At 69.6% G+C, this 18,863-nt stretch overlaps 5 protein-coding genes across 9 annotated transcripts; 3 read left to right on the forward strand and 2 right to left on the reverse strand.

Moving 5' to 3' along the window:
* The first annotated feature begins 6 nt into the window (after window positions 1–6).
* Window positions 7–4,829, forward strand: LOC110390960 (rho-related BTB domain-containing protein 2-like). Of its 2 annotated transcripts, none has more exons than XM_021382585.1 (9): window positions 7–203; window positions 278–381; window positions 1,555–1,740; window positions 1,877–2,787; window positions 2,912–3,030; window positions 3,163–3,313; window positions 3,470–3,553; window positions 3,631–3,736; window positions 3,805–4,829. In XM_021382585.1, exons 1-9 carry the CDS (start codon window positions 12–14, stop codon window positions 4,748–4,750), a joined length of 2,799 nt encoding a protein of 932 aa, XP_021238260.1. In that variant the 5' UTR covers window positions 7–11; the 3' UTR covers window positions 4,751–4,829. The 2 variants fall into 2 exon arrangements, with proteins under 2 accessions (XP_021238260.1, XP_021238261.1); XM_021382586.1 differs by having other exon boundaries at window positions 3,465–3,553; window positions 3,805–4,115.
* On the reverse strand, window positions 4,585–10,514 carry WDR54 (WD repeat domain 54). Its single transcript, XM_021382594.1, has 9 exons — window positions 10,267–10,514; window positions 9,564–9,626; window positions 9,298–9,364; window positions 8,872–8,928; window positions 8,467–8,594; window positions 7,095–7,195; window positions 6,770–6,932; window positions 6,580–6,654; window positions 4,585–6,168 (listed from the first exon to the last, which is right to left on the reverse strand). Exons 1-9 carry the CDS (start codon window positions 10,480–10,482, stop codon window positions 6,037–6,039), a joined length of 1,002 nt encoding a protein of 333 aa, XP_021238269.1. The 5' UTR covers window positions 10,483–10,514; the 3' UTR covers window positions 4,585–6,036.
* An 85-nt stretch (window positions 10,515–10,599) lies between these two features.
* CUNH2orf81 (chromosome unknown C2orf81 homolog) lies at window positions 10,600–12,504 on the forward strand. Of its 4 annotated transcripts, none has more exons than XM_021382593.1 (4): window positions 10,600–10,737; window positions 10,908–11,129; window positions 11,235–11,441; window positions 11,661–12,504. In XM_021382593.1, exons 1-4 carry the CDS (start codon window positions 10,615–10,617, stop codon window positions 12,480–12,482), a joined length of 1,374 nt encoding a protein of 457 aa, XP_021238268.1. In that variant the 5' UTR covers window positions 10,600–10,614; the 3' UTR covers window positions 12,483–12,504. The 4 variants fall into 4 exon arrangements, with proteins under 4 accessions (XP_021238268.1, XP_021238266.1, XP_021238264.1 ...); XM_021382591.1 differs by having other exon boundaries at window positions 10,643–10,793; window positions 11,259–11,441; window positions 11,661–12,503; XM_021382589.1 differs by having other exon boundaries at window positions 10,644–10,793; window positions 11,661–12,503.
* Window positions 12,505–13,350: 846 nt separating this feature from the next.
* LOC110390964 (retinol dehydrogenase 12-like) lies at window positions 13,351–16,372 on the forward strand. Its single transcript, XM_021382595.1, has 7 exons — window positions 13,351–13,502; window positions 13,582–13,776; window positions 14,756–14,995; window positions 15,067–15,156; window positions 15,243–15,431; window positions 15,866–15,972; window positions 16,053–16,372. The coding sequence occupies exons 2-7, from the start codon at window positions 13,620–13,622 to the stop codon at window positions 16,239–16,241; spliced, it is 972 nt and encodes a 323-aa protein (XP_021238270.1). The 5' UTR covers window positions 13,351–13,502; window positions 13,582–13,619; the 3' UTR covers window positions 16,242–16,372.
* Window positions 16,325–18,403, reverse strand: LOC110390961. The gene is made up of 3 exons (XM_021382588.1): window positions 18,168–18,403; window positions 17,919–18,085; window positions 16,325–17,638 (listed from the first exon to the last, which is right to left on the reverse strand). Exons 1-3 carry the CDS (start codon window positions 18,316–18,318, stop codon window positions 16,364–16,366), a joined length of 1,593 nt encoding a protein of 530 aa, XP_021238263.1. The 5' UTR covers window positions 18,319–18,403; the 3' UTR covers window positions 16,325–16,363.
* Window positions 18,404–18,863: the final 460 nt, after the last annotated feature.

Here is an 18,863-nt window from a genome sequence, read left to right on the forward strand (position 1 = left end):
GGCGGGGCCCCATGGACCTGGACGTGGACTACGAGCGGCCCAACGTCGAGACCATCAAGTGCGTGGTGGTGGGCGACAACGCGGTGGGCAAAACGCGCCTCATCTGCGCCCGCGCCTGCAACGCGACGCTGAGCCAGTACCAGCTGCTGGCCACGCACGTGCCCACCGTGTGGGCCATCGACCAGTACCGCGTCTGCCAGGAGGTGCGCGGCCGGGGGGGGCGGCGGGGTCGCGCCGAGCCCCGCTCAGTGCCCCCCTCCCCCCCGCGCCCCTCCAGGTGCTGGAGCGCTCCCGCGATGTGGTGGACGAGGTCAGCGTGTCGCTGCGGCTCTGGGACACCTTCGGGGACCACCACAAGGACCGGCGCTTCGCCTACGGCAGGTGGGGGGCGGGGTCCGGAAGGGAACCCCCCCGGGGAGGGAACACCCCCCTTTGGGTGACACTGCTCTGGGTGAGAGCCCCCCCCTCCCCACCCCCCTGCCCACCCCGCAGGGAGCAGCCCTCTGTTGGTGAGACCCCCCCCCAGGGAGAGAAACTCCTCTCTGGGAGAGATCGTACCAGGACAGAACCCCCCCTCGGTGGTGCCCCCCCCCCGCCAGGATAGACCTCCCCTTGGTGAGACCCTCTCTGGGTTAACCCTCCCAGCCGGGGAACCACCCTTCGGGAGAGACCCCCACCCTGGGAGAGACCCCGCCTCCCTGCATGAGACTCCCCCCGGGAAAGACCTGCCCCGGCAGAGACACCCCCTGGAGTGACCTCGCCCTCGCGATGGATCTCCCCCCTTTCTCCTCCAAGTTCTCCCCGAGGAGGTGGCACCGCGTGGGGGTGGGGTCCCAGGGGGCTCCAGGGCATTCCGGGGCCGTTGGGGACCTCCGTACTGCGGGGGGGCTGCAGGACACCCCCCAGTCCCGCTGTGCCTGGCTCACAGCCCCCAGTCCCTGGGCAGTGTGCGGTAGGACCCTGTAGGGTCCTGTTCCGCCCTGTGATGCCCCGTGGCCAAGTAGGGGGCGGCCCGGCCCCCCCTGCACAGCGCCCAGGCTGTAAACAAGCACAGCCCTCAGCCCCTGGCACGGCCCCGCTGCTATTGCTGCCCCCGCGCCAGCTCCGTGGGGCACAGTCCCACCGCCCCTCCATGGGGCCGGGGGCACCCGGTGGGGCACGGGGCACTTGGGCCGGGGGGGTGTGGGGAACACCACAGCACGGGGTGCCTACACCCACCCAGTGACCCCCGCTCACCGCTGCTGTCCCGCGGGGCCGCGGGTGCCGGCATCGCTCGCAGCTCCCGTGCTGGCGGGGGGCCCGGGGGCGGGCGGATGGTGTCTATCTTGGTCCTGGCACCGGCCCGGCTCCAACGTGGCTCCCGGTCACGTCCCGGGCAGAAAACAGCCGCGGTCTCGGGGCTGCTCCCAGCACCCTGCAGGACCCCCAGTGGGGCACGGCATGGGGCCGGGCCCCCTCTGCTGCCGCCCGTGGGTATCTCCATAGTTGTGCCCAGGGGGCCGGCGCGGGGCTCTGACCTTCCTCCTCCTCCCCCTCCTCCTCCTCCCGGCCCAGGTCAGACGTGGTGGTGCTCTGCTTCTCGCTGGCCAACCCCAACTCCCTGCGCCACGTGAAGACCATGTGGTACCCTGAGATCAAGCACTTCTGCCCGCGGACGCCCATCATCCTGGTGGGCTGCCAGCTGGACCTGCGCTACGCCGACCTGGACGCCGTCAACCGTGCCCGGCGTCCCTTGGCCAAGTGAGGCTGTGCCGGGGGGCGGGGCGGGGGTGGAAGGGCCGGGTCCCCTACAGTTATCGGGTCCCCTGTGCTCAGTGGGTCCCCTGTGCACAGCGGGTCCCCCACGTGGTGACGCGTCCCCCCGCCGTCCCCCCAGGCCCATCCGACCCACGGACATCCTGCCCCCGGAGCGGGGCCATGAGGTGGCCAAGGAGCTGGGCGTCCCCTACTACGAGACCAGCGTGGTGGCCCAGTTCGGCATCAAGGACGTCTTCGACAACGCCATCCGCGCCGCGCTCATCTCCCGCCGCCACCTGCAGTTCTGGAAGTCCCACCTGAAGAAGATGCAGCGCCCGTTGCTGCAGGCGCCCTTCCTGCCCCCCAAGCCCCCGCCGCCGGTCATCCGCGTCCCCGAGCCGCCGGCCAGCCGCGCCTGGGGCCCCGCCGCGCTCTTCTGCACCCCGCTGTGCGCCGACGTCGTCTTCCAGCTGCAGGGCGGGCAGCGCATCTTCGCGCACCGCGTCTACCTGGCCACCTCCTGCTCCAAGTTCTACGACCTCTTCACCCTGGAGGCGCCGCTGGGGACGGGCAAGGAGCCGGCCGCCCGCGCCCGCAGCCTGGACGGGGAGCGGGGAGCGCTGGGCGAGGGGCCGCGGGGTGGGCTGCGCGCGGTGCAGAGCGACGAGGCGCTGCGGCCGGCGACGGGGGACGGTGCCCGCGACCTCTCCGCGTGGGGCCGCGGCTTCGTCAGCATGCGCTGGGAGCTGGTGGCCGACCCGGTGGCGGGGCGGGAGAAGCGGATGACGGTGGTGTGCATGGACCGCTCGGTGGCGGCGGAGCCGTTCCGCGCCGTGCTGGAGTACCTCTACACCGGGCGGCTGGAGCAGGCGCGCGGCGACCTGATGCAGGTGGCCACCATCGCCGAGCTGCTGGAGGTGTTCGACCTGCGCATGATGGTGGCCAACGTGCTCAACAAGGAGAGCTTCATGAACCAGGAGATCACCAAGGCCTTCCACGTGCGCCGTGCCAACCGCATCAAGGAGTGCCTGGGGAAGGGTGTCTTCGCAGGTACGGCGCGGCGGCTCGGGGTGGCCGGGGGACTCTGCCGCCGTCACGACCCCCACCCCGTCCCTGTGCCACCCGCGTGGCAGTGCCGGCGCGGGGTGTGCAGCCCTGTCCCTGCGCTCTGCAGACGTGGTGTTCCGCGTGGACGACGGGGCCGTGCCGGCGCACAAGCCCCTGCTGATTGCCGGCTGCGACTGGATGATGGCCATGTTCCGGGGGGCGTTCCGGGAGAGTTACGCCGCCGAGGTGAGGGCAAGGGGCAGCGGGAGGGGGCTCTGAGCCACAGCCGTGTGGGTGACGTGAGGGGCCGGGAGGGGGTCTGTCCTTCCCGCAGCGCCCATCCCACCAACAGAGCCGTTCCCTGCCCCTGTCCCGCAGGTTTCCCTGCCGGGCACCAACTGCGCCTGCCTGCGCGCCGTCCTCGACTTCCTCTACACCGGCGTCTTCACGCCCACGCCCGACCTGGACGCCATGGAGCTGCTCATCCTCACCAACCGCCTCTGCCTGCCCCGGCTGCAGGCGCTCACAGGTGAGCCCCCCCCCGGCCGCGCATTGACGTCACTCGCCGATGCAGTCAGGGCACGGCTGGCGCTGGGATCGATGCGGCCCCGGGCAGCCCTTATGTAAGAGCCGGCCCAGCCCCGCGTAACCCCGCGCTCACGGCCCCGTCCCTGCCCCAGAGCAGTACGCCGTGGACGAGCTGCTCCGCGCCTTCATGCAGCAGGTGGAGATCGACGAGCAGGTGATCATCTACCTGGAGATGACGCAGGTACGGGGTTGGGGGTGTGGGGGGGGCTGAGGGGCGCTGCCCCCCGGCTCGCCCCATCCTGACGCGTGCCCTTGCAGTTCCACAACGCCCGGCAGCTGGCCGCCTGGTGCCTGCACTACATCTGCACCAACTACAACAGCGTGTGCCGCCGCTTCCCCCGCGAGATGAAGTTCATGTCCCCAGGTAGGGCGCGGGCGGCGTGGGGCTGGGGGGGTTGGGCCGGCTGCGCGCTGACCCCCCCCGACCCGCAGAGAACCAGGCGCACTTCGAGCGGCACCGCTGGCCGCCGGTGTGGTACCTGAAGGAGGAGGACCTGTACCTGCGCTCCAAGAAGGAGCGGGAGCGCGAGGAGCAGCTGCAGCGCAAGCAGCACACCCGCAGCAAGTGGTGCTTCTGGCGGCCCTCGCCCCACGTCTCCTGAGCCGGGGGCACGGCCCTCCCGCTCCCCAGGGCCGGGGGCAGGGCCGGGCCCGAGCTGCGCCGGGCGGGGGGCTCTTCTCCCCCAGAGCCGTGGCCGCGGCGGGCCCCCGGCACCGCTGCCTGTTTACACCCCCGACCCCGGTTACGGGCGCCCGCCGCCGCCGCCGCTCTGGTTTACAGCCCTCGCGGCGGGGTGCCGAGCCGGCAGGGCCCCCCCGGCGCCGGTGCTACCTCAGACCGAGCAGTATTGTGGGGCTGGGGTCCCGCCGGGCCCAGGGCAGGGTGCTGGCCCGGGCCGGGCGCTCCCGGCCGGGCTCTCTGGTGCTGAATTCCCCCTCCCTCTGCGCCGGCGGAGGCGGGGGGCCAAGCTGTGAGCAGGGCGCGAGGGGAGCGGTGGCGGGCGGCCCGGCTCGCCCCGCTCATCTCCGTGCCTTGGACACGTCCCGGCCCCGGCGGGGGTCCCGGTCCCGGTGTCCCCGCGCTGCACAACCCTTTGTACACTTTTCTACTCCGCTCGCCCCGACCCAGCACAACCTCCCGGGCGCCCGCGCCCGCCTCAAGGGCTCTTTGTACCCCCGCCTTCCCGAGCACTGTGAGCGGGGCCTCGCCGCGTTGATTTTAACCTTTAATAAAACCTTTTGTAACGGGATGGCCCCACGCCTCCCCATCGCCACCGCAGCGCTACGGCACCCAGCACGGGTGGCGGTGACACGACGGGGCTCGGGCCGGGTGTGTTTATTGGGGGTGGGATACGGTGCACGTCGGGGTGGGGGGTGAGGCCATACGGGGGGAGCACGGCTGGGAGGGCAGCACGGGGCTGTGACATGAACGGGGTTGGGCACTGGGGCACAGTGGTGATGGGGGGAATGGGGCACGTGGGGTCCGTGGGCTGTGGGGCAGGAGGGCCCCCACCATTGGTGAGGCTCTCACGGCACGGCGGGAGCCGGAGCAGCCTGGCCCAGGGCCGGGCCGGATCCCACCGCTGCTGGGAGCTGCAGGAAGCTCCCGCAGGGCCCTGCCGGACCCGGGAGCTGCAGGAAGCTCCCACCCTGCCTGCCAAGCAGCGGCCTGAGCAGGGCCGAGCTCCCCCCGAGTCCCCCACGCATCCCCTGCCCCACAGGGCCCTGGGAACGGAGCAGCCGGCAGGGAAGGGCGCTGGGACACGGAGCTCTGGGACGTGGCCGAGTCCCGCCCGGGACACAGAGGGGGAGGCGGTGGCAGCACGGGGGGAACTCCAGCACAAAGCGTGCCTCCCCCTCCAGCACAGCCCCGTGTGGGGCCGGGTCACAGCCCACGGGGTGACGGCAGGGCCATGGCGCGGCGCAGCTCTGCGCGGTGACCTCGCAGCCTGTCCCTGGGGCACACGGCCGTCCCAGCACAGCGCAGCGCAGCGCGGCCGCCTCTGCTTTTTCCAGGGCAGGAGCACAGCTGCAGCCCCGCACAGCTGGCTGCTAAGCACGGCGGTCCTGCTGGGAGCTGGCAGGGCGTGAGGCCTCGCCTTGCCCTGCTGAGTGTGTGCCCCGAGCCAGGGCGGCCCGCAGAACGCTGCGGCACCCGTGGGTGCGGCCGCCCGGGGTGGGACCGGCTGCTGCGGCCCACTCGGCTGGAGCGGCGTGCAGCACTGGTTTGCCCTGGATCCTTTCGTGTCTGAAGGAGAGGTGCCGTGGGGAAGAGGGGAGCCAGTTCTGCTCCTCCCCCCAGGGAACGGACGGGAATGCCGCTACCAGAGCCTGCAGTGGATCCGCTGCCGCTCAGCCACGTCACCTCGGCTGCCTCCTTCCCCTGGGGAGGGCTCAGGAGGGGGTGTGGGGCAGCTTCTGGCCCAGGGACCCACGGTGCTGCAGAGCTGGGCCCCATGGAGCCAGCGTGGCTCCCAGCCCGTGCTCCCCGTGCGCAGACATGCCACGCCGAGGGCAGGGTTGCTTTGGGAGCGACTGATCTCAGCTCCACCTGCGTGCAGCATCCCCCAATGCTGGGGCACAGCGCTGCGCTGGAAGTGGGAGGGGTGCCGGCAGCCCAGCTCTCCCCGCTGCAGCCCCACTTTGCCCTGGCCGGCCCCACGCCTACACCTGGCTGTAGCGGAAGATCTCGCTGAGGTCGTAGCCGGTCACTGCGAAGGAGCTTCCCTCGGGGTCGCAGAAACGGGCGCCGCAGATCTGGGTGTCGGTGACGCACTCAGCGTGGCAGTGCTCGATCTGCACAGAGCCAGAACGAGGGGCACAGTTAAATAAGCACAGCCCCAGCTGCCTCGGGTCTGTACCCTGCTATGAACGCATCCCTTCCGAGCGAGGGGCAGGAAGAGGAGCAGGGCTGGGCCAGGGGGACGCGGCTACAGCTGGCCAGTTCATGGCACAGGAACCATTCCTTTCCCGCTCCTCGCCAGCCTGAGGACAAGACTCGGGATCCTGCTGACAGGAGGAGGAGCTGAACCCCTGCAGCAGCTCAGGCTGGGCCCGGCCGGGTTTCCACGCAGCAGTTCAGCGCTCCGGCCCCTCATGGCAGGAGATGTGACCCTACAGCACCGACCCGTGGTGCCAAGGGGACAGCGGCAGCCCGCAGTGACCCAGCCCCAGGATCCCTGCCGCTGCCTTGTGTCTCACGCTCACCTCGACGTCATCAGTCTCCAGGTTCCTGCCGAGCTTCCAGACGTGAACGAAGGAGTCCTCTGCACCCGACAGCAGCTGCGGGGGGACAGCAGAGAGGCCGTGGGCACGCCGGGGCGATGCAGCACCGTGCGCTGGGGACGCAGCAACCCCCGCCCTGCTCCAGGCCCACAGGGCCCACGCACGGCCTTACCATCCCCGTCACTGGCGCCAGGTCCAGCGCGTAGATCCAGCGAGCGTGCGCGCTGACCTCGGCACGCAGGATGCCGGTCCCTGCCTCGTACAGCCGGATCTGCCCGTTGCCGTAGCCAGCAGCGATGATCCCGTTCCACAGCTTCACCGAGGAGCAGGTCCAGCTGGGCACAAGGGCGCGTGTCACCGCTCCCCTCCCATCTGCAGACCCGCACACCGGGCTGTGCGTCCCCTCCTGTCCCCGGCCCACGACCTCCCCGACCCACGCAAAGCCCCGGAGCGGTCTGGCCGGGGATGTGGGGTATCGCCTCCCAGCCAGGACTTACCCAAAGCCTGGGATCCTGTTGAGCAAGGAGAATTCCTCTCCAGAGCTCCACACGCACAGGGTCCCGGCGTCGTCGGCGGTCACCAGGTCCCCGGCCCCATCCTGCAGGAGCAGCTGAGGGTCAGCGTTGCCACGGGGCAGGCAGTGGCAAAGGGCAGCGAGCTGCTGACCAATGCCAGGCAGAAGCTGCTGCTGCCAGCACAGCCAGGGCCGCTGCACATAAAAGCCACAGCCTGCAGCAGGACAAGCTTAAAGTTCAACTGCCCACAGAAACTGCTGACATTTTGCGAAGGAGAAAGGTTTAGCTGTGACCGCACTTGAGAGTTTCAGTTTAAACACGTTAGCGTTTGGCAACGCTAATTACACACAGGGGAAATTTGTGAGAACAATTAGTGCATCTCCTCCCTCTGCTTTGGAGTCTGAACGCACTTCACCCTAACACGAACGTGCTCTGGGGTGTCACAGCGAGGCACTGTCCCCTGCTTGCCGCAGTGCGGTCCGGAGCGGCGCGCTGGAGAGCAGTCAGACAGAGCAGGACGGCAGAGCAGCTCTCACAAACAAGCTCCATATCCAGGCTAATTGGGAACGAGTTCTAAGCAATTAATTGTTCAAGGGAGTCCCAAACGCAGAGAAAGTTAAATGTACCTAATTAGAGAAAGTGTATCAAAGTGTCCTCGCTGGGAAAGATGCAGCCGGTAATGAGGAAGCCAATTAGTGTGTCTGCAGAGATGTCACACAGAAGGAAGTGAACTGAAGGAAGCCCCATCCCCATTTCAGACTGTGCTTTGTGATCCCCCCCTCCCCGAGCCAAACAGGGCAGAATTGTGGCCCTGTGCCCCTCAGTGCCCAGGATCCCTGTGGAGATGGGTGGGATGGGGCTGTGCCCTCCCTCACCCCGCTGCCTGGGGAGGGTTCGTGCCAGCAGCTCCCTAATGGTGGGAACTTGCATTCTGCTGTGTGTTTATTCATGGCCAGCTTTGCTCGTTTGCTCTTGTTGCAAGTCTGGTCTTTAGCTTTCAATAGCTCTTCTGTGTCCTGGCACGCACCCTGATGTATCACAGGATATTCTCTGGCAATTAGTCACGCTCTCACAGTCACTCTTTGTGCGAAAGGGCCTCAGCTCCCCATCCCTGTCAAGATGGTCTCTGCCTCGGCAGTTTGTCTTCCCAGAATCTGGCCAACCAGGACCGAGATTCAGCCACCTACGAAATGCTGCCTGCAGGCAGCAGGGACCGGGCCGGCCAAGGAGGGCACCGTGCCACGTGCTAGGATGGCCCCAGGCAGCCACGGTGCTGAGGGACAGCTGCAGCCCCCCCCCCCCCTCCTTCACTGCACGCTTCAGCCCCAGCAGCTGCTGACAGCCACGCACGTACCGGCGCCTGGCCCAGCTCGGCCGCGATGTCGGTGATGGCGTCGTGGTGCTCCTTCAGGACCTCGCTCACCGTGATGTTGGTCCCTTTGTGGGGGACGTCGAACACCAGCACCATCCCAGAGGACAGCCCTGCAGAGGGACCGGACCGGAGGAGGTGTCGGCAGGGACACTGCAGTCCTGCTGTCCCGCCACCAAGCCCCCAGCCCACACCGTGCCTGTGGCCACGCTACACTCTCTCTCCCAGGCCCCGTGCCCTCGTGAGGTTTGCTCACTCAGAGCAGTTCCCAGGCGCCACGAGGCGGGCTGGGCTCCTTCGGCTGTCCCCGCGTCACCCTGCTTCACCCAGGGCTACACGAATGCCACCTGGTGCAGCCCTGCCCGCTCTTCCTCCCTGTGCTTTGCTCACCCACGCAGATGAAACGTTCACCAGCTGCAGCGATCCCTCGGGCAAACACGGCTTGTGCTGAAAGGGAACCAGGAGCTGGTTGCAGCCCGCAGCAGCTCACAGCTGCTCACCAGGACGCTGGTGCGAGCGCCATCCCTGCTGCTGGTCCCGCAGTTGCCACAATGGGCCCCCCATTCACCCTCCCCAAGCCCACGCTGTGCCTGGACAGTGGAGTCTGGATGACACAGAACCTCCTCCGGACCCTTCTGCAAAGCTGCTGAGTGGCCCTGGCCTGGCTCAGTCCAGCCCGGACACAGGAGCAACGCTGTGGGTGTCCCCAGCCAGCAGGAACTGGGCTGCACAACAGGGACGCTCGGTCTCACACCCCTGGGAAGAGTGGGTAGAGGGCCCAGGGGCTCCTTGCTGCACTCCTGCTGTGGGATTTACCTGGAGGATGCTCTGTGACGTCCAGTGCGTGCCAATACACCATGATGGATCCATCTGACTCATACATCTAGAAAGAAAAAAAAAGATGAATGAGGCCTGGACTGTGGCAAAGCTCCTGCGGCCTTGTGCTCCACTGCTGCTCCAAGGGATCCCCAAAAGGGAGCAGCAGCGCCCCGGTTACACAGCCCCAAGCCCAGCTGCCACCCCAGCAAGTCCACCCCACCAGCGCTGTGACCGCTCATCACCCCACCAGGAAGCCACCTCACCTGGATGCCTTTCTGAGAGGTCAGCACCAGCAGGATGCGCGCCGGCAGGACACACCAGGCAGCCTGGAAGGAAGCACAGCTCAGCACGGGGCCAGCAGCCCTCGCCCCTCCCCAAGGCTGCCCACAGCCGTGTTGCTGGCTCCTGTTGAATGCGGCAGGAGCCGGGCTTGTATCATCCTCAGGGACCTCCCCAGACCTCTTCAGGAGGCTCCCTCCCACCCATCTCAGGAGTTGGACTCCGTGGTCCTTACGGGTCATTTTCAACTCGAGATATTCTATGCCTCCGTGTCCCTGTAACTCGGACACTGTGGGCTCCCACCTCCGTCCCAGCAGAGCCCCCGCTATGTCCTGCAGCGGGGAGGGCTCTTCCTCTCCCCTTCACCCCGCCACCTCCTCGTGCTCAGCACCGGGCCCATCTGGGCCACGCGGTGCACGGCTCTGGCACCTGCCTGCAGCAGCGTGGAATTGCCAAGAGCGCGTGCCAAGGGTCGAGTGACCGCCGTCCTGGGCTGCCAGGAGGGAAATCAGAGCAGAGGCCGAGGTCACGGTGACCCCTGCTGCCCGCCATCACAGTGCCACCACACGTCCCGCTCCCAGTTGGTACCCAGCCTCCTCCAAGCCCTCTCCTCCGGCCCTCTGCCCGGCTCGTTCCAGCTCCACCTGGGGAAGGCGGGCACGGGGAAGGGGCAGCGCGGGGTCTCACCTGCGTGATGAGCGTGGCCCCGCCGCCCGCCCGGGCCTGCAGCTGCCGCTGGGCGCAGCCCGCCGCATCCCCGCCCGCGCTGACCACCGTCACGGTGGGGCCGTGCACGGCGCCGAGGTAGACCACCGGCTTGTGGGGCGGGCGGAGCACGCTCAGGTTGTTGTACAGGGCCGAGGAGCTGCTGCGCAGCGCGATGCTCTTCTCCCGGCGGTACATCGCGGCCCGGGGCGGTCCCGCAGGCCCGAGCTCCGGGGACAGCTCTAGCTTTAGCCCTGCCCCTGCCCCGATCCCTGCCCCGAGCCCGACCCCTCTCTCGGGCCCCGTCCCCCACCGCTGCCCGCCGTAACCATGGAGACGGCGGCGCAGAATGATGACGTAACCGAGCGGCGCGATGCGATGACATCATCACAAGGCGCCGCTGCGCTGGACCGGCGTTGCCGTGGAGACCGAGACGCCGCCCGGAGGATTGAGGCGAGCGGTGCGGGCGGCTGTCCGGGAAATCTGGAGGGCCCCGAAAGGGTCTGGGGGTACCGAGGGGCGATGGGGACGCTGGGAACCGGGAGCTGGGCAGAGGCGGGCCGGGAGGGCGCGGGGCCCGGTCCCGCTGCCTCCAGCCCCGCAGCCGCCGCGTCCCCGTGCAGGACATGGCCTCCCGCGAGCGCGCGGCCGTCCCCCGGCAGCGCGGGGACAGAACGCGGGGCCCCAGCGCCTCTCTCCCGGACGCGGCCCCTCGGCGGCTGAGCGAGGCGCAGTGGCTGTCCCTGCTGGTGGCCGAGGAGGCGGACGACGACGTGGGGGACGTGGTGGCCGAGCTGCTGGGCGCCGTCATGGAGCGCTGCTTCCAGGCCGAGCTGGCCCGGCAGGTGGGCGGCACCGGCGTCTGCGGGGGGGGGGGGGCTGTGGGTGCCGAGGCACGGCCCCGTGCCGTGTGGGAGCCACGGTGCCAAGGTGCGGCCCCGCGCCCCCAGTGCGTGCCCTTCGCCGTGGAGCAGGCGAGGGCCGAGCTGCTGCAGGTGGCCGCGTGGCGCTTCCTGGTGCGGGACGAGGGCGACGCGGCGCTGGAGGCGGCGGGTGCTTGGCAGGAGGATGAGGAGCCTGCGCCGTGCGCCACCGATGCCTGGGCTGAGGGGGCGGTGCCCGTCTTGAGAGCGTGTCCAAGCCCTGGGCACGGAGAGGTGATGCTCCCCGCCACCCTTCGCCCCCAGCACTGTGGGTTTCTGTTCTCCTCGCGTGCGGGGCCGGGATGGGGGAGTCTGGGGCACCCTTTGAAGCCGGCTCACCCCGATGGGACACCGTAGCTCACCCCTAAGCAGCCCTGCTTTGCCCTTTCCCAGGCAGGTTGGGGGCTATGCTCTGTGCCTCCAGCCCCAATGCTGTCCCTGTGCCCTGGCCAGGTCTCCGGCACCGACGCGGACGCTGTCCCATCCGAGGCTGAGGGTAGCAATGTGCCAGCGCCTTCCCACCCTCTGCTGGTGCAGGATGAGGTGCTCGGCCCTCCCCAGCCCTCCAAGGGAGTATCGGGCAGCTCTCCCGTGCCAGCCCTGCTGCCGGCCCTGCTCAGCCCCAACACGGCACAGCCCCGGCGCCTGTCTAGCATCAAGCGCTCAGTGCCACTGATGTGGACAGAGGCCAGCGATACAGCAGAAGCTGACGAGCACATAGTGCCGCAGCCTCCTTCCTGCAGCAATCTGGTGAAGATCTGGGCATGGAGGTCCCCACGCAGTGAGGTGAGGGCATGTGATAGGCACGGCACCACCCCGGGCACCACTCGGCTGGACCCCGCCGCACACTGGATCCAGCCCCAGGTGGAGGTGTTGGACCCGTGCGCGGAGACCAAGCGGCATCCACGTCCCCTCCGGCATCGGCGGCAGCCTTGGAGCCTCTCTGGACAGGACATGGAGCTGGGTGGCTCATGGTCCCCCCGAGGGCTGGTGGCTGTGGGGGCCCCACGGCTCCTACCGCCCATCCCGGGGGCTCAGCAGCCCGGCAGCCGCCAGTCCCTGGTGCTGGACTCCTTGCTGGGCACCATCCAGCTGGCACCCGGCGTCACCATCAGGCACGGTGGCAGCGAGGGGCACAGGCTCTGCCTCCCTGTGCGCAGAGAGGATGAGGAGGAGGAGACAGGAGAGGTCAAGCGAGACCTGAGGCCCCTCAGCCCCACTGTGCCCTTCCCTGCCATCACGGTCAGCCAGGTCACCAGCGGTGGCACACCTTGAATACAGTAGAGTCTGACACCTCCTGGCTGTGGCTCTGAGTGCGGCGTGGGGCGAGAGCTCCCTCTGCTCGGGGCCAGCCCTGTCCCATCCCTGTCCCGATGCATCGCGGTGCCTCCACTCCTCGCTTTGGTCAGGGTGGATGCTGGCTGCCAGCCCCCTGCTTTTGGCAGCCCCCAGAGGGTTAAGGTGAAGGAATACTCGAGGTCTGTATACAGACACCAGTTTGAGTGGAAGCTCTCTGCAGCACAGATCTGCTATGGGGGTTGGCCCTCCCTCAGCCATATCCACCCCCGCTCTGTGGTTTTAGGGGCTGCCATGTGGTCTCCTGGACCCTTCTCTAACCTCAGTTCCAGGGGTGGCTGACATCAGCCAGGAGAAGACCAGGCGCTTCCTGTGGCTTTCCTGTCCCTCAGGGCCCTGTTTGGGCTCGCAGCAATTACTCGGGGCTCATCTGCTACCCCAGTGCCACCAGGGCCTGCTGCTTGCCCCGGGGCCATTTGCTGGCACCTGGCTGCACCGGTCCCTGGCTTCGGAGCAGTTTGTGGCTGCAGTGCTCCGGGTGATGCTTAGGGTCAGCTCCGTTGGGGCAGGAGATCACCGCTGGGGAAATGGGAGGTGTCTCTGGGGAAGAGTGGTGGTGCTGGCCGTGCCCAGTGCAGGAAGTGTCGAGGCTGGACGCCTCTACAGGGGAACATTGCTGGCGCCAGCAGAAGGAGCGGAGGGGGCCTATGAGAAGAGCCGTGCCTGCGTCCCCAGGACGGAGCCTCCCGTGGAGTCTGCACCGCTGGAATGGAGGGGGCAGGGGGCACCGATCCCCCACAGCCTTGGGGAGCCTCTCCAGCCGGCTCCAGCCACATGCGTGAGCAGCCCAGGGTGCCCTGTGGGACAAGGTGTGCTCAGCCTGCTCAGCCTGCTCAACCTGCTCTCCTGCCCACACTGTCCCTCTCTGGTGCGCTTTCTGGGGCCAGGCCGCCGCTGCCCGTCCCTGCTCTGCGCTCCAGCAGCTGGTGGAGCTGCCAGGTGCTGCTGCTGGGAGATCAGGAGGGAACTGTGCCGTGCGGGGCCGGGCCAACATTCTCAGCTGGACTCTGTCCCCCAGCCGCTCCTCGGTGCCTCAGCTGCCCCCCAGCCGCAGCCATGGAGCTGCTGAGCTTCTGCAGCCACCCGCTCTGGTTCGTGCTGGCGTTGCTGCTGGCGATGCTCCTCTGGGCCAGAAGGAGACGTGCCTGGGACCCACGCAAGTGTCCCACTGACCTGACCGGCAAGACGGTCATCGTCACCGGAGCCAACAGCGGTGAGAGGGCGTTGGTGGCACCGGAGGGCTGCGGGGCTGCGAGGGGCTGCAGGGCTTCAGGTGCTGCGCCGGGGGACGGGCAGATGCAGGACACGGGTGACGCGTGGGACCGCACGGTGCCGTGGGGCGGCTCGTGGGGCCGTGGGTCCCTGCTCTCCTGCTGCTGGATCTGCTCCCGTGGCACCGACGGCTGCAGCAGAGGTGGCAGATGGTCCCAGGGCTGTGCATGTCCTGCTCCCGCTGCCCCACGTTTGCCCGGTGCTCGCTGCCAGCTGCGTGCTCGGGGAGCGGTGCCCACCAGTGCCGCTGCCCGGAGCCGCTCTGCCTCGCTGTGTGCTGGGTAACCCCAGCAGCAGCCCCACGGTTGGACTCTGCCCCCACCAGGTTAATGACTGAAAGCCAAGGCCCCGTCCCTGCGGGCACCGTGCTGCCAGCTGCCCTGGTGCTGCCTCGGCCTTGAGCTGCACACTGGGGACCGGGCTCGCTGCTCCCACCGGTGTCCCTTGGCGCAGCACGGGGCCGTGTGCTGGGGTATCCCCTGGTGTGCGTGTCACTGTGGTGTGCCCCGGTGTGCTTGGGGGCAGGGCCCATCCCATCCCCATCGGTTCCTGCTGCGTGGAGGCACCCACGCACAGCCATGCTGGCACTGTGCTGCTGTGCGGGCTCCTGGGCCGTGCCCTGCCCCTGTGCACCGGGCACGCTGCAATGAGCTGCCAGCCCCGCTCCTTCCCACACCCCACGGCAGCTCCATCCTCACCCTGTCCCCATTCCCACACGACACCACACTGCCTCACCGCCCCATTTCTGCCCCATGCTGACACCCCCAGCTCTGGGGCCATGGTGCCCTCGGTTCGGAGCTGAGCTCCTGGCAGTGCCGCCACGTGGACCCTGCTGGCACCCTGCCCTGTCCCGGGGCTGCCCCACTTGGGAGGCACAGACCCCATGGGCTCCAGGCGGGCGCCCGCTCTGTGTGCTGCAGGGATTGGGAAGCACGTGGCCCTGGACCTGGCCCGCAGGAACGCCCGCACCATCCTGGCGTGCCGGAGCCGGGAGCGGGGCCAGGCGGCGGTGGAGGAGATCCGGGCGGCCACCGGCAACCCCAACGTGGTGCTGCGCCTGCTGGACACCAGCTCGCTGGCCTCGGTGCGTGCCTTTGCCAGGGAGGTGCTGCGGGAGGAGAAGCGTCTGGACGTGCTGGTGAACAACGCTGGCCTCACCGGTACGCCCCGCGCCCACCGCCGCCCCGCTGCCGTACCACCGCGGCCCCACGGCACTGCACGCCTCTTGCAGGGCTGCCCTTCGCCCTCACGCCCGAGGGGCTGGAGCGGACCTTCGCCACCAACTACCTGGGCCCGTTCCTGCTCACCAACCTGCTGCTGGGTGAGCTGGGGGCCGTGGGGCGGGCGCTGGGGCTGCCGGGCTGGGGGGGTCCCGGGGCCGCCCCGCTCATCCCCTGCTCCACACAGACCTGATGAAGGCGTCGGCGCCCGCCCGCATCGTCACCGTCTCGTCCTTCCGGCACAGCGCGGGCACCGCTGACACCCGCTACCTCACCGGGCAGGCGCGGCCCGGAGGCTTCGACCCCATCTACAACAGCACCAAGCTGATGAACGTCCTCTTCAGCACTGAGCTGGCGCAGCGCCTGCAGGGCACGGGTGGGTGATGTGCCGTGCCACGTTGTGTTGTGCTGTGCCTTGCCCTGCCCTTCCATACCGTGCTGCACCATGCTGTGCTGTGCCCTTGTTGCATTTGGCCACAGGCTCCCAGACACAGCAGCACCTCAGGGCTGCCCACCCATCCCAACCGTGCTGCGCTGCAGTGCCACGGCCCAGGGGCCACGGGGGGGGGGGGCTGCAGGGGCTCAGCCCTTTTAGAAATGCCCAGGACCCCCATGGACACGGGCTCAGGGATGGCTGCGTCCCTGTGGGTGTGCACCAGCACGCTCGGGCCCCTTCCTGCCGCCCTGGCTGGGTGCGGGGCCTCAGCCCCACTTCTCTGGGGCCGTCCCACTGCCTCTGCCCACGGGCCCCTGCTTGGCACAGGGGGGGCTGCCCGCAGCGGGGCAGATGGTGACGGTGCCGCCGGGCAGGGGTGACCGCCAACAGCCTGAACCCCGGCGTGGTGAGCACCAGCATCATGCGCAACTTCAGCTGGGCGGTGCGCGGCCTCTTCCTCCTCATCCACCCCTTCATCAAGGTGAGCGCAGGCTGAGCGGGGCTGTCTCCGGTGGGGCAGGGGGTGGCGGGGCCCCTGCTCAGCCTTTATCCCCCCGGCAGACGGCGGAGCAGGGGGCCGTCAGCACCATTTACTGCGCCGTCTCGGAGGAGGTCTCGGGCATCTCGGGGAAGTACTTTGACAGCGATTGCAGCCTCACGCTGCCCTCAGCAGCCGCCCGTGATGCTGGGCTGGCCCGCAAGCTCTGGGAGGAGTCGGAGCGGCTCACGGGGCTGAGCCCCCAGCGCTGAGCCCCATAGGGTGGGGGGCCCGAGACCCCTCTGTGGTAGGACGTGGGGCGCAGCCGCGATGAGGCAGAGACGGAGCGAGCGCCCGCGGTGTAAGTGCTTTATTAAAGGCCTCGGTGTGGGTGCTACTCCCAGGTGATATCCAGGTCCAGCCGCTGCTTGCGCACGGCCTGCAGGAAGCCGTCGTAGTCGCGGCGGTGCACGTCGCGGCAGCGGGACAGGTCGAGGCGACGCAGGCGGCTGTCGGAGGCCAACAGCAGCCACACGGTGCGCCCGGACACGTGGCTCTCGACCAGCGAGAGCTCCTGCAGCTCCTGCAGCGGCGGCCCCGGGGCCGCCAGCACCGTCTCGAACACAGAGTCCAGCGGCAGGGCAATGCCCAGCAGGCGCAGGCTCTGCAGGCGCGGGCAGCGGCACAGCAGCGATGCCAGCGTGGCGCGCAGCAGCAGCCCGTGGGGCGCCGGGACGGGCCCGGGCAGAGCCAGGGAGAAGCGCTGCAGCCGGGGCAGGCCGTGGGGCAATAGCTCCGTGTCCCAGCGCGACGGCTCCTCGGGCGGCTCGGCGTCGGGGCGGGCACGTGCTGAGGGCTGCAGCTCGGCACTGAAGTCCCGCAGGTTGGGGCAGCAGCTGAGCAGCGCGCACAGGGCGAGCTCGTCCTCCAAGCAGAACCCGTGCAGCGCGAGGGCCTGCAGCTGCGAGCCCAGGCTGCGTGCCAGCGGCAGCACCTCGCCCAGCGCCCAGCCCTGCGGCCCCGCACACGACAGCCCCAACCGGGCCAGGCGGCCCCAATGCAGCAGAGCGTCCCAGCCGTCCGCGGTGCCATCCCCGAGGCACACGGCCACCTCCTCGACGTCGGGGCAGACGGCGCGGGCGGCCGCCAGCTCGGGCTCCCCCAGCTCCTCCAGGTGCCGCAGGGGCAGCGTGAGGGGAGGGCCGCCGCGCCGCCGCGCCAGCTCCCGCAGCGAGGGGAAGCCGTCGGCGTCGCCGGTGCCATCCAGCTGCCGCGCGTGCAGGAGGCCGAGCGCAGCCGGCACGTCGCCGTGTGCCAGCACCTCCAGGCGCGGCAGGGCCAGCAGCAGGAAGGCCAGCGCCAACGCCACGCCGTCCCCCGCCGGCTCCAGGCCGCGAGCCAGGAGGACGCGGAGCGCGGGGCAGCCGAGGGCCCGTTCCAGCGGGTCGTAGGCCAGGTGCCGCAGGGCGCGCGGCGTCACCTTCCTGCAGCGGGACACGTCCAGCTCCCGCAGGCGGCGGCAGCAGGAGCCCACGGCCGCCAGCACCTGCACGTTGGCCTGCGTCTCCGCCAGCCCCAGGCGGCTCAGCAGGGGCAGCTCCTCCACCAGGTCCACCAGCACGTCCGCCGACAGCCGGTTGCAGCCGTGCAGGTCCAGCGCGCTCAGGCTCTGCGCCCGCAGACGGAGCCGTGTCAGCAGGGCCCGGGGTGTCCACAGAGCTCCCCGAGACCCACGGCCAGCTCAGGAGACCGCAGCGCCAAGCCCACGGCCCCATTGCGGCAGACGGCCTCGTGCCCAGGCGGCGCTGCGAGGGGAAAACCGGCGCCCCTCTCCCTCTCCCTGATGTCCCACAGCAGCTGCCAGAGCCCCAGCCCCACGCGACGCCGAGCGGCTCCGCTCGCAGCCCCGCAGCGCGCACCCCCTGCCCACGCGGCCCGGCCCCGCTCACCTTGCAGCGCACGGTGATGAGCTGCCCGATGGCGTTGCTGACCAGGCTGGGGCAGGGCCGCAGGCTCAGCTCCTGCAGGTGCGGCAGCAGCAGCAGGTGCAGCGCGGCACGCGACAGGCGGCGGCTCTCGCCCAGCAGCCGGATGAGGTCCTGCACCAGGCTGCCGGCTGCGGGCAGCGCGGGTCAGCAAGCGGCACCGCCGCCCTCCCTCCTCCTTCTCCTCCTCCTCTTCCTCCTCCCCCAGCTCACCCAGGTCGTTGAAGGGGCCCATGACGAAGCGGAAGCTGTACTCGTCCAGGTAGTTCTCGCTGTAGTCCTTCACCCACACGCTCTGCATGTGCTGCGCCAAGCTCTGCAGGCAGAGGCTGCCCAGCGCCGGCACCGCCTTCCTCCGGGGCATCGGCTGCTGCGGGGAAACGCGCGGCTGAGCACCAGGGCCGGGCCCGGGCTCCTTCGGGTGCTTCTGCGAAGCCGCTGAAGAGCGCTCCTACCCGACCGCGTGCTGCCTGCCGGGCTCACCGAGCCGCGGCTGCCGGGAGGGACCTTCAGGGCTGCCCCGTCCGCCTCCCAGAGCAGCTCCCCGCAGCAGCCGCACGCAAAGCGTCCGGGCGGGCTCGGATATCTCCGGGCCGGAGAGCCCGCAGCCCCGGGGGCAGCGCTGCCCCGTGCCGGCTGCCGGGGGCTGTGAGCGCGGCTCCTCGCACGGCACGGCTCAGGGCTGGCACGGCTCAGGGCTGGCACGGCTCAGGGCTGCCGTGTGCGTCCCCTCCCGGCCGGGGCCACGTTGGACGTGATGAGCTCAGAGCTCTTCCCCAGCCCCGAGGACTCCGCGGTTTTCCCAGCAGTTCTGGGAGGGGCGGGTGACGCCGGGACGGGGCAGGCGCTGCGGCTCAGCGTTCACCGCGCGGTTACGGGGCGGGCGGCGGCCGGGGAACCCTCACCGCG

Source organism: Numida meleagris, unplaced genomic scaffold (genome assembly GCF_002078875.1).
Source record: "Numida meleagris isolate 19003 breed g44 Domestic line unplaced genomic scaffold, NumMel1.0 unplaced_Scaffold250, whole genome shotgun sequence".
Taxonomy (NCBI): domain Eukaryota; kingdom Metazoa; phylum Chordata; class Aves; order Galliformes; family Numididae; genus Numida; species Numida meleagris.